Source organism: Vanacampus margaritifer, chromosome 18, assembly GCF_051991255.1.
Source record: "Vanacampus margaritifer isolate UIUO_Vmar chromosome 18, RoL_Vmar_1.0, whole genome shotgun sequence".
NCBI classification, from domain to species: domain Eukaryota; kingdom Metazoa; phylum Chordata; class Actinopteri; order Syngnathiformes; family Syngnathidae; genus Vanacampus; species Vanacampus margaritifer.
Window position 1 is genome coordinate 12,908,928 of NC_135449.1, and position 12,907 is coordinate 12,921,834.

At 37.3% G+C, this 12,907-nt stretch overlaps 1 protein-coding gene and 1 long non-coding RNA gene across 4 annotated transcripts; both read right to left on the minus strand.

Annotated features, from left to right (window-relative positions):
* Positions 1-446: 446 nt before the first annotated feature.
* LOC144038577 (uncharacterized) lies at positions 447-4,167 on the minus strand. Of its 3 annotated transcripts, XR_013289249.1 has the most exons (4): positions 3,843-4,167; positions 1,290-1,489; positions 1,102-1,212; positions 447-1,026 (listed from the first exon to the last, which is right to left on the minus strand). It is a non-coding gene; the product is annotated as an uncharacterized LOC144038577 (long non-coding RNA). The 3 variants fall into 3 exon arrangements; XR_013289248.1 differs by having other exon boundaries at positions 447-1,212; positions 3,843-4,166; XR_013289250.1 differs by lacking the exon at positions 3,843-4,167 and adding an exon at positions 2,816-3,245 and having other exon boundaries at positions 447-1,212.
* Positions 4,168-7,874: 3,707 nt separating this feature from the next.
* LOC144038574 (ectonucleotide pyrophosphatase/phosphodiesterase family member 7-like) lies at positions 7,875-12,360 on the minus strand. The gene is made up of 5 exons (XM_077551153.1): positions 12,072-12,360; positions 11,731-11,876; positions 9,348-9,980; positions 8,776-9,022; positions 7,875-7,993 (listed from the first exon to the last, which is right to left on the minus strand). The coding sequence occupies exons 1-5, from the start codon at positions 12,358-12,360 to the stop codon at positions 7,875-7,877; spliced, it is 1,434 nt and encodes a 477-aa protein (XP_077407279.1).
* Between the last annotated feature and the right edge of the window lie 547 nt (positions 12,361-12,907).

Consider the following 12,907-nt stretch of genomic DNA (forward strand, 5'->3'; position numbering starts at 1 on the left):
GTGAATAAGCAATTGTCTAATAAACATTATTAGGTCTACGGTGATCACAATGGCTTAAAATTACTGTAACATATAATCTGCTTCCTATTTTACCAGAAAGATGCTGGCCATTTCTAAATATCAACACCGCAGAGTACAGTCTCATGAACTCACCAAATAGTCTTCCTAAGATCATTACAGTAGCTTGATCACACACAAATAATTACATAGCAAGTCTGAAAATCTTGGCAATCTGTCATCTTCTGCATATATCATCTTTTTGTGTGGCAAAGTGTGAAAAAAGTATCGTTTTCACATTCTTCAAGTCTAGCCCAGCAGGACAATTAGAGCTAGTAGAGATTAGCAGAATCATGCACGATTATTGTGATTTTTTATCATAGTTTATTAATAGAAAGTCATTGTAAAACACTCATATATCATTTTATGTTCACATGATTTTATAAAATACAAGAATCAATTTGGCATTTATGACATTCCTTGTATTCAGATATAATGTACAATTTGATACACCATAACATACATAGAATAATAACAAAAAGTTTTTTCTTACTCAAAAAAAAAAGTAACTTATAGGAATATACTACAACTTATAAATCTCCGCATTTAAGCTAATTATGAAAAAACTCTTAAAATGAAAATAATAAATTCCTTTAAGCAGTATCTATGGACATAAGCTGTAATATTATCATGAATATGTCATTTAATGAAGTAAGCTTTTGTAAACACACATTTACTACAATGAATTGAGTGCAGTGACAATTAGTTGGCAAGTGTTAAGTATTCAAATTGAACTTTACATGAAAACATGAAAGTACAACATATATAAAGCAAGCAATGTTTTTTTGTATAGTGAACATTTTGGAATGGCTTCTGCTTCCTTACTTTTCACCAAGGAGTTGTGACACATAATGTTTCCATGTTTTGGTTTGATTCATATTCACTCCGCAAGTGGCTGACAGAATTTTAACGCACTCTGTAACAAAAGGCTGGAAATGTGTCGATCATTTATTTTGACACATAATAATCCTGTAAAAAAAAAAGCCCTTCAATATTGTTTCTCCAAGTTGTTAGTATGGAGTGTAGTGCTTCATTCATTTATACCTCTTCTTTGTTTAGATCTTCAGATGGGCTTTACTCTGGAGAACTGATATTTAGTCTCAGTACAAAAGCAGCATTTGCAGCAAGAAATCATCATCATGATGAAGAATGTGACTGTAAAAAGAGAAAGGCCACATTGTTAAGGATGCAAAAAAAGTCATAGAATGCACACTTTCTTAAACTTGACTTACGGGTAAAGATGATGATCACGCAGAAGCTCGCAATATCAATAAAATTGGCTTCTGGCAGATTATCCAGCTTCTCCAACACCTTGCTGAATCTATACCGGACTTCTTCATTCAAAGTATTCGAGTCCATGCTGATCCTCTGATCCACACAGCAGATATACTCAAAATGTCCTTTGGAAATTGGGTAGAATTTGCTTTCCTGGCTAAAGAGACAATGGTAAGAGTTACTGGCTCAAATTGTAAAACATTATTTCCGTCAACAACTCCACCCTTAACCACTCACAGCCTACTCTATCATTTATTCTCCATCCCTGAAATTAACCCGAAAGCCTGAGAAGAATTTCTGCCTTTTACCCTTTTGATATGTTTTACTGCTCGTTTATTCACATTGGCACCTGAACCAAGCTCTTGTATACATGGTGTATCAATATTGTATGTTGAACACACAAACGTCCTTGATCTGGATGCTGCGTGTGTAGCTATAAACAGGACAGACTATTTCAAGCCTGGTATTTCAAGATGAATGCCTGTCATTATTATTGGAACAGCTATGCATGTCACCACAGATGCATATTGTGAAGCTGTACCAAAGAAAAGAACGTAGAAACCCAACAGACTTTAAATCAAGCAGCATTAAAATGCATGAAAACGGGGATTGGGAATAAAAAGGTGCTTGCAATATCTCTACGCAATTAAAAGTGACGACAGTTTGGAATTTTAGCAAGAAACAAGAAGTCAATGCAAGTTTGACACCCATAGTGTATAGTGTTGATGAGCGGTAAAGAAAATGGATAGATATTTAGAGATATGAACAAAATTATGTACACACATTATATCGAACTGCTGAGGAAATTATTATTAAAGCTCAACTAATCCATACTATGTTTTGTCACCTGATTGACCACGGGGACATTACAAGCAATTGCTATTTTTGGGGAGTCTGGGGACATTATTTTGCATATAATTTTAGACGTTAGAACATACTAAGAATGTTCTTTCTGCAAACTCAACAGTTTCTATGCCCGTTGCAGCCAAGCCAATGCGATGAGTCAAAAATCTATTTCACACACTCAACTATAATCATAATTAACAAGTCGATTTCATGCCTGTACATAGGTGTATTGGTGTAATATTTTGGCTATATCTGGCTGTGTGGTTCAGGTAAGGAAGAAAAAAAAGTTTTTGAGCATTTACATATTGGTAAAATTGTAGTCCACTTCCTGACTACTGTAGAGGTGCCCTTGAGCAAGGCACCAATCCCACCCGCCAAATCCAAGAGTTGCAACAATGTTTGCATGCCGCTTCACTCCGACATCCATCCTTGCAAGGCTGAAATTGTGTTATCTCTGTTTCACTGTGTGGTGTGAGTTGAATTTCCCCTTGAGGGAATATGATCCCTCAATACTATAACAACACAAACAACAACAGTTATTATTATAGTGCAAGAAGAATCCTGTTTGACTTCTTAACTCCTTATCAGACTGTAAGATTAGATCAAATAACAGCTGTAATTGTATTAACATACTCACTGTGATAGACTGGCAGTCTCAGCACCCTCGTGAGCACTTCATGTACTCCCCCTGTTCTCCATATTTTTTGCAAAAAACTACGAGCTGTCAAACATTCGACATGTTGTATATAATGTACTGAGTTAGCTTGCTTGCTAATTTTAGCTACGTGGCGAACCTTTTTGTGCTAGCGTAGTTAGCAAATGTTTACACACCAAAAACCTACCACTTACGTGCACTTTATGACATTATTTCAATGACGAAAACACCCTCGCATACAAGCCGAAACAACCAATGAAAATGGGTTAAATGCGCCGTACTACTGCCTCCGTTACAAATGGACACAAAGTCGTATCATTTCGACATTAGTCATAATATTATTTATTATTATTATTTAATTTAGTTTTCATTTAACCAGGTTAGAAAAAGAAAAAAAACGTCTAACTTTATTGTCGTAATAATACGATCTAAATCTTGAAAATATACTACTTTGTCCTACAACAATCTCGATAATGTTTGACTTTTGATGTTAAAAATATGCAACTTTATTTCCCATTTTAATATATAAAAAAAGAATGCTTTTCCTCCACAAAATATAGCTCTAGTAAATTATCTATTTTTTTTTATCTCGAAAACGTACACTTTGTAATCTCAAAAATATGATTAAGTATAAAATATATATTTTTTAAATGAAACTATACATCTTCATTCTAACAATACACATTAATGACAAATACATTAATCCTCTTTTCAGTATGTACTGCCTTAGTGTATCAATCAAAACCTGGTTCACACGTGCATTCATGTTGTTTGGTGTCTTGGCAGTTTTTCTAGCTGAGAAATGTGAACCACCTGCTAAATTTAGTGACAATTAAGACTGTGTGTCCTCTATGCTCCCCGATATGATTCTTAAACAGCTCACTAGTAAGATACTGTATGTGAGCTATTTAATGCTAATCAAGAAATAAACAAGATCTTTTTTGCATACATAGTGAGATGTAAACAAAGCACATGTTGGTAAATGTCAGATTAAGAAGCAAATGCTTACCTTAGCAGCAGGCTGATTTTAGTCCTAAATGTGGCACACAAATTTAACCTTCAATGTTTTGCAGGCAACTTCTCCAGCGCTTCACCTCCCCCTTCTTCTTCTTCCTCTTCCCAGTCTTTGATCAAATTAGCTTGCTCTAATTTAGCTCAAGGCTACTGCTGGATGTCTGCAACTTATTTGAGTCTTTTTAGAATGTCAACAGTCTTTTTCTGTAAGATTGCATGAACTTTTTGTCCAGTGTTGTATGCCCAATCCCTCACATTTTTTGTGCCTCCTCTCTCCTCCTTCTTTCTCTCAAGTCTCCCCCCCTATACCTCCTACACTTCTCCTCAAAAGTGACTCTTTCACTGCTGATCTCACTCCCCCTCACCCTCAGTCCTGTGTGTACATCTAAGCGCTCATTCACCATGTTTTTCACCCCCCTCCCTCATGGTTGCCAGAGACCAGCTGTTTAAGGGCCTCTTATAAAAGTCTTTAGTCACTGTGGAGACCAGGCTCCTCCCAAAAGGAGCATGGTATCAGTATTTACATCCATATGGTATCTTGACAGCTGATACCCATATATAATTAGCATTTTCAACAGGAGAGTTTTTCTCATTTATTTCGTTATTATGTTCAAGACAGAATGGACAAAAAAGAAGAAAAAAGAACAATGATCTTTTCACTGTTCATTCTGCCGGGAAGAGGACTGACTGATGTGTGTTCTATGAGAGGTGATACAAAACAGGCTTTCTTGTAATACTTGTCTTTTCTAATTTCCTTTAAAAATCTATGAAGGCTTCTCACAGTTGTCAACTTACTGTGGCGGAGGGGCCTATGTTTTGCCCCAATGAGCCCTAGAGGCAAGTTGTCAAGGGCCCCTACTAGGGTCACCCATGGCAAAACGGTCCAAGGTGTCATTGTAATGTGCTATGGGATTTCAGAATCAACGCTGCTGGCCTATGTAAATGAAACTATAATGGTAACGGGACTGTTCTTTAACCAATCAGATTTCAAATTTGTGCTCTGATGACCAGTTTGATGTTGACGTGGCCAGCGAACTGGCCCTCAATGACATCAGCATTTTTCCATCCTGTGATTGGTTGTTCAGAGCAAAAAAAAACAACAAAACACATTTGCAGCAATCTCCCCACAAACATAAAACGTAAATACCCGCTGATGGCCCAGGCAGGTACCAAAAGCACAGACCGCCAATGTTAATAACATGCCAGTGAAAATATTGTATTTCATCAGCCTATCCCAGCTGACTTTGTGCGGGAGCCAATACACAATCTGGACTGCTCTGCAGATAACCGTAGTAATGCAAATCAGTGACCACCTTGCCTCAAGTTCACAATTACCAAATAAAAACACAATCTTCACTACAATGACACTTATTGTTAAACTATTATCAACATATTTAGCAGTTTGCAGGGGCATAAATGTGGCATCACAAAAACTTCTGTTTTCTCTAGTGTCATATAAACTGTGGAATGTTGATTGTCCGAGTACCGCACAATCTTCCAACAACCCTGCTTCGATGCCAAGTGTGAGTTTGTGGACTAAAACCATAACTTTAGTAAAACATTGGAAATGTATTTGTGTCCTTTCCAGCAAAAAGATCTATTACCTTTCAAAAATGGGTTCCAGATGATGTAAGGAGCCCACAATGTGTTGTGCACAAGCAGGATGGCTGTGTCTAAAAAAACAATCACTGGAAAGTTCTTCTTTTTTTTTTTTTTTTTTTAAATAAAAATTAATAAAATAAGCATTTCGACTAATACATATAACAACCATTTCAAGTCACCAGAATTGCATTAGTAAGAGCACCAAAGGTCTCAAATACTGTACTGTGTGTTTCTTTGAGGACTTTTTCCAAATCTATTGCATGCCACCTAGTGGTCAAAATGATACTTACCGATAGTGCTGTTTTGAATCACATAAAATGGAGTATTTAGTAGGTCATCACTAGATGCCAACATTGTCATCTGCCAACATCCAAAAGTCATTTTCATGATTATATCGCCGATATATTCCATGCAGACAGATATTTTAATTTTGCTCCCCATCAATTTGTGCTCTTCACATAAGTTTAAACAAAGAGCCATCAATCAATGTTTATTATGTTGTTATGTTGTGGATTTTAAAAATCTATTAAGATGTTAAAAATTGCATTATATACTATATGCATTGCACTGGACTTACAGTATATGGCCCAAATTTAGATGGTGTGAGGAAAATAACGGTTTGCATTGCAGTAATACTAATTACAACACTGTAATCATAACATCAATATAACATAATTACAAAACAATGATTTCCATTGACATAAGTAAGTAATTAATTAAGTAAGTAATTTGAAATGCAGACAAAAGATTGAGAATCTAACATAGACAGAAATAATATAGACTTACTGCTCTTACCTCAAGTAGGCTAAAGGTATACATGGAATAGTACACAGAGTAGGAAAATAAATAAATAAAAATAAAACAAGTGAAATGAAAATGATTAATAAACAATAACAAAATCATAATAAAAAAGGAATTGCAGTATATTATTGCCAAAAATAATAGCCTTCGGAATTGCAAACTGTATTAACTTCCCATAATCAAATTGTTGTCCCTTGACTTATAAAAAGTATTTTTCATTTGTTTACTTGATTTGAACCACTGCTGCTCTCGACCTTTAGGCAAAATTAATTTAATAGAAGCTGAAATCTAAATAGACAAAAAGACAAAACATCCATCCATTCATCCATCCATCCATTTACTCCCGCTTATTCGGGGTCGGGTCGCGGGGGCAGCAGCTTTAGGAGGGAAGCCCAGACTTCCCTGTCCCCAGCCACTTCAACCAGCTCCTCTGGCGGGATCTCAAGGCGGGATCCCAAGGCCAGCCGAGAGACAACGTCTCTCCAGCGTGTCCAACATACCCCCCCACCTCCCAAAAAAACAATCTAACATATACATTATTGTCAGCTGTCCAGCCAAGAGAATGGCTGTGAAAAGAGGATAAAACCAAAAAACTGTTTAACCCTGGAGAACCCACGGGGTCAAATTTGGCCCCTATAAATTCTGCTACTCAAATAACAAAGACCTTTTTTTTTTTTTACAAATTTAACTTCAAAAGTCCAGAAGTGCCACTTCTGACCCCTGCATGGGGCCATCTAGTGGATGAATATTGCACTTACATGAGCCAGAGTGGTGGTGACAAGATGGCTAAAATGCAACAAATAAAACAAAAAATATATATTGTTCAATGTAGCTGTGTATTTGATTGATTATTTTCTTAAATTCTAAATAGTTTACTGACCGTTTTTGTTATTCAGATTTTTCGAAATGATACCCCTAAATCCCAAAGGGTCAAATTTCGCCCTAATCCTAAATTAGGAAATAGATTGAAAAAAACATTGAAAAAACATATATTTTGGTGTTCAGTGAACTTATAGCAGTCATTTAATGTATAATTCATAATTTTCCAAAGAAGAAAAGGGTTCTTGGGTTCTCCAGGGTTAAAATAAATTAAAACCATTTAGTTTGTGATAATTTGAGCTAACAGAGAAGGCCCTACAGGCTCCACAGCTTCTACCCATAAAATAGGCTGTATTAATAATGTTGGCATTTTATTGAAATAATAAAAAATAAAGACAATTCAGACCATTTGGATGGGCTCTTTCTTCTTCTTCTTGCATTACTGAAGTATAGAGACTCAGTATTGGCAGATACTCAAAATCCAGTGACTCATACCTGGACTTGAGTGCAAACAAATGTGTTTGGGACATCCCTGTTAGCAATATACTGTACAGCAACTTAACATAGAGCTTTTAGCTTTGGTGGACATCAGAAAAACAACTTCTCCGTTGTCAGTACACATAGTTAGATTATCAAATACAGTAAGTAGTAAAAATTCAGTGATTATTTTTTTCCCATTGATGTCCGAAAAAATGGGTAATTATGCTGGAGAAGAGAAACACAGAATCATGACAGAACCCTTTCTGTTAAGGTCCATATTTTACGTGCCACGTGTCGAAAAGCGATATGGGAGTTCCAGATCACTTCAGGCTTTTGTCCTTTTGCACATGCTGTAGGAAACCATGACGATAAACACAAAGGCGAGCAGCCCAATCCCCGATGCCAAGCCTATCAGCACCTCCATTTGACTGTTGCTCTCGGCAGCTAAAAGGAAAGGAAGGCATAACACAAGGACAACAGCAGACATTTATGGAAAGAGCATAGAGAATTTAACCTTTCGCCATGTTGATAAGATATTGCTTTACAGCTGCTATTTCAAGTAATATGCCATGCCTTGTCAGACAGACGACTGTGGTGCTTATCGTCACACTTAACTACCCTGTTCTGTTGATAAACCCCACGTGATGTCAAATTACAGTTGAAGATGTCATGTTCCAAGTGTCAGAAATGCATCTTGTCCAAAGTTTCAAGTAGCAAATTCAATTTAAAGGGGAAGTCACCCCCCAAAATCTTCTTGAAAATAATATGTTCTATTTAGCCCCACTAGTCTAAATATTGTATTCTAGTGGTTAATATTGTGTTAGTGGAATATGAGTTAAGCAGCAAAATCCAGAAGTTTTGATCGATGTCAGAAGGCGGCCATTTTGCCTCTTGCTGTCGAGTGAAAATGACATCACAGTTTCTCAGGTCTTAGGTAACAACCAGTCACAGCTCGGCTTCAGAAAACAGGGGAGCTTTGATTGGTCATAGCCTGAGCCCTGAGCAACTGTGATGTCATTTTCACTCGACAGCAAGTGGCAAAATGGCTACCCCCTGAGATGGATAAAAACGGATGGATTTTGCTTCCAAACTCCTTTTCCACAAATGTAATATTAATCAGAATGTCATGTTTAGACCAGTGAGGTCACATATAACATATTACTGTCAAGAAATGTTGAAGGTTGACTTCCACATTAAAGTGACGTTCCAAATTTCTCTCAACCTACCATCTTGGTCCCTTCCTGCGTTGTCACTGTGGATCAACATGTGTTTGGTTTTGTTCAAGTGTCCATCGTTGCGCTCTGGTTTAATTCCGAGCAGATGGCACATGAGCGGGTACACGTTGACCAGGTCAAAAGGACTGACGATCAGGTTTTTGTGAAAATCAGGCCCCACAGCCCTGAAGAAGGCTTTCATATCCATGGCTTCATTGTCAAAGCCGTGATCTCCTTTGTTGAACTGCACAGGTAAAAACTAGAGGGACACAGAAACGAAAAGTTTATTGACAAATATGATCACTTGTGTCGTTATTAAAGAACAGAATTTTGTTTTTTAGTTTCTGCCAGCAACCAGGGATTTAAGGCCCCATGAAAAAAACTCCCTGTAAGTCATGGGGCCTTATTATTGTGGCCTTTCGTGTCCATCTCTCTCAACCATTCCCACCACCAAATGTGCGTATCAATCATCAATTAATCATTCCACCTAGAGGCTCAGAAGAAAGGATCCTCACATCCAGCACCTTGAGACAATTGATCGGTCAAGATGAATTCAAATGCATGTACATTGTGCTGTTTCTTACCCCACTTATTACATATCCAGGGTCAGACATGAGGATGATAGGAAGAATTCGCGGATGTGAGCTGTAATGCAGTCTAGCCGGCACGTCCTCCTTTTTATATACATGAAGGTGAGGGTGACCTCCCTTCAGAGCCTGATAGACTGTCTCTAATTTGCCTTTTTTGGGAAGCAACATTCCACCAGGGCCGTAATCCAGAAGTTGGAACTGGATATCCTTGAAGCTAAAGCCTTTGATCTTAGACAAGACGATCCTCTTAATTTGTTTATCTGGTAGTATTTCAGCCATCCCGTGGTCAGCAGTGATGATGATGTTGAGTCGGTTTGTTAAACCATGCTCATGGATCTTGTCTCGGATGTAGCCCACAGTGCGATCTACTTGCTGGACCATCTTCCGGAGTTCTGGGGAATCGGGTCCAAATTTGTGTCCAACCAAATCTGGTTCTCCAAAATACAAGGAGACAAAGTCCAGATCCTGTTGGTGGAACCAGTCTCCAATCACCTTGTTGATGTTCAGCCTCCATTCTGTCTCGTTTCCATGGTTATAGATAGCAGGCTCCACCTGCCTCACATTCACAGTTTCGCCTTTGTAGGTGGCAGCTGTGCCAGGGAAATGCAGAGAGCCTGTTCTTAGTCCCTAAAAGAAAAGAAAACATAAGGACATACAAAAAAATCAATCAATGTGTTATTAAATGTGTCATTAATTAATGAAATTACCTATGATTGTTTGTAAATATATATATATATATATATATATATATATATATATATATATATATATATATATATATATATACTGACCCTGAAATAATTTATTTAATAATATATATATATATAATTAATTATTATAATGAATTATTTCATGGTCAGTGTGTTGCGGTGTTTCATGAATTTATTTCATCTGTCAAACTCACCCATCAATTTTGGTGGGCAGGTCCTAACACCTGATTGGTCACCCTGCTCACCAAGTCAAAGCAAATCCATTTCAGAATAATGAATTGATGCAGAGTGAGTAGCTAGTAAACACAATTCAATAGGATGGGTGGCGCTATTGACCACAATGGGTGCGTTACCATTAGACTCAGATTTACGCTCTCATTTCCTGTAGTCATGTGACCCCGCCCAGTAAAAGGAAGAAAAGGAAGTTGGAAGTTGCTTTTGTGTCGGAATTCCTTCCTGAGGGGACAACAAGTCTTATTGAGCCAAGGCTACCGCGGCTCCCAAAAAAAAAAAAAAAAAAAAAAAAAAGCCAAACATGGCAAACATTAAGCTCTGCCGCGGCTCCATACACGGATTTTATTTATTCTCGTGACGTTCATGAGAAACCGTTAGCGTGACGTGACCGCCTACAAGAACTGCGGGATCTCGCGAGAGTCGAGGCGGGACATTACGCCTCAGAAGCAAATCACTCTTCAATGGAAACACCTACCTAAGTCAAAACTGTACTTAAGCGAAATAGTAGAAATATCGCTTTTATTTTTATGTTGGTTTTGCACAATAACAAGCCTCGATCACTCTATATCAGCAAAAAAAAAAAAAAAAAAAAAAAAAAAAATCCATCACTTTAGCCGCCCTGTTCCTAACCTCTTCAGGCCAAAGCAGTCGATTAGACAAGATTTGAGTAAATCAGTCCCGCCCACGGGTAACGGGCGAATTTGACAGATAAAATAAATTCATAAAACGCTGCAACACAGGAACATAAAATAAACAAATACAGAAATAATTATATATATATATATATTTATATATCTAGGTAATTTAATTAATGACACATTTATTTAATTATTGGGTTATTTAATTCCATATTTAATTAATAAATGACACATTTAATTATTTCATGACACATTTGATTAATTATTTAATGATGTATTCATTTATTTAATTTGGGAACTTTTGGTCCACCATACCAGTGGACATGACATGGTCGCGTGTCTAAACCAATAAAACACATCATTTGGATGATGTCAACACTTCTGGTTCATGATTGGATCATGAGATAACCTCCCTAAAACATTTCAATGTTGTTCTAATGTGGGAAAAGAGTCAAAATAAGCCCAAAAAATAAAAATAAAATACATTTTGCTCAGCAGAGAACATGCGAGTCTGAAGGGGTTACAAAATACTCAAAATTAGCCGTTAGTGATGTAAGCAAAAACCTCCAAAGTGCAGAAGATTTAATTATTGTTATTATTTTTTTTTAAGTACAGATGCTGCATCAAAATATGCAAACAGCTCATTTGCAAGAACAACAGCAAGGCTGGCAAGACTGGAATTTGAAAAAAAGTACTTCCATTGTATCCCAAGAACACACCGAGTGGGATTAGTAAGAGAAACATGCAAATCTTCAGACATGCAAACAAACAGACAAATATACTAAATGACTAAACCTGTCTCTGTGCCGTTATCCAGATGGGTAAGCTGCCATTGTCCCAGTAAGAATCAACAAACTGAGCTGCGTGGTATTGCTTCTTCTCCTGAGTGGTCGTGTTGAACCAAATGTTGTGGATTACGCCGTGATTCTCGACGTAACTTCCTAAATAGTCAAAGGGTAAAAATACACAACAAGAATCACAATCCGTCAAACGGCTGATAATACAGAAAAAGTCAGATAGCAGACTAGATTGTACTAAAGGATTATTCATTACATAAAGCAATTATAAGCATACTTGTATTTTGATTTCAGAATTAATCTAAATATACTGTATAATGTGTACTGTATTACAATTACCTGTAAGAAGCGAGAAGTGAGCAGGGCTAGTGATAGTGAGGAAAGGTGGTGTGACATAAAGCGCCTTAACGCCATCCTTGGCCATTTTATCCAGGTTGGGAGTTTCAATATCCCGGTCATAATCCCAGCGAAAACCATCGAAAGAGATGAGCAGCAACTTGTTCCTGGGAGACCCATTTAAGACAGACTGCTGCCCTAAAACAGAGTCCCACGTTGGAGCAGGAGTGCAAAGTGGAAAAAATATGCAGCAGAAGATCCGGCAGAGCGACAGTGTTACTAAGTTTGACATTTTTATAATACAAATTCTGTGGTTGCTAAATATTTACTTTCTCCCTAATGTGCCGCATAAAGGGCACATCTCTTATTACTCTGTTTGAGAAAATTAGTCTGCACAAAGACCAAACAGCTTTATATGACTTTACTGTGTAACTGACTGATAATTGGAGATAATAATAGACCTTTAACCTGTGCGATGTGTGTGTCACATTAGAGGTCTTTAAATTAGAAGAATAGACACGATTTATTTATTTATCCATCTATCTATCTATCTATTTTAAGGAGGTCTCTATTTCACGCATTTAGGACTGGCAAGTTACAAGTTGGCAGGTTCAACAAGTTGCGCAGTGCTTTTATGAAATTTCCAGCATGCCAAATTCATCTGATACTGGGGGAAATCATGCAATTATAGTTGAATATTTATTGGCCTTTCTTTTTCAGCATGGCCTGGGCTGTCGATTTTAGGATTTCACATACTTCTCACTCTTGTCACCCTACTGAAACAGTTTCGGGCCCTGCAACATAAGTCTAGCGCGGCGAACTGTTTCACTCTGCGCGGA

Bases quoted from the DNA above. Each gene is read 5' to 3' on its own strand.
- LOC144038574 (XM_077551153.1), bottom strand. From the start codon at position 12,360: ATGTCAAACTTAGTAACACTGTCGCTCTGCCGGATCTTCTGCTGCATA. The intron at 9,981-11,730 runs GTTTAGTCATTT...CTTTTCTTTTAG, and splicing joins GGATAACGGCACAGAGACAG to GGACTAAGAACAGGCTCTCT. The intron at 9,023-9,347 runs GTAAGAAACAGC...GTGTCCCTCTAG, and splicing joins CTGGATATGTAATAAGTGGG to TTTTTACCTGTGCAGTTCAA.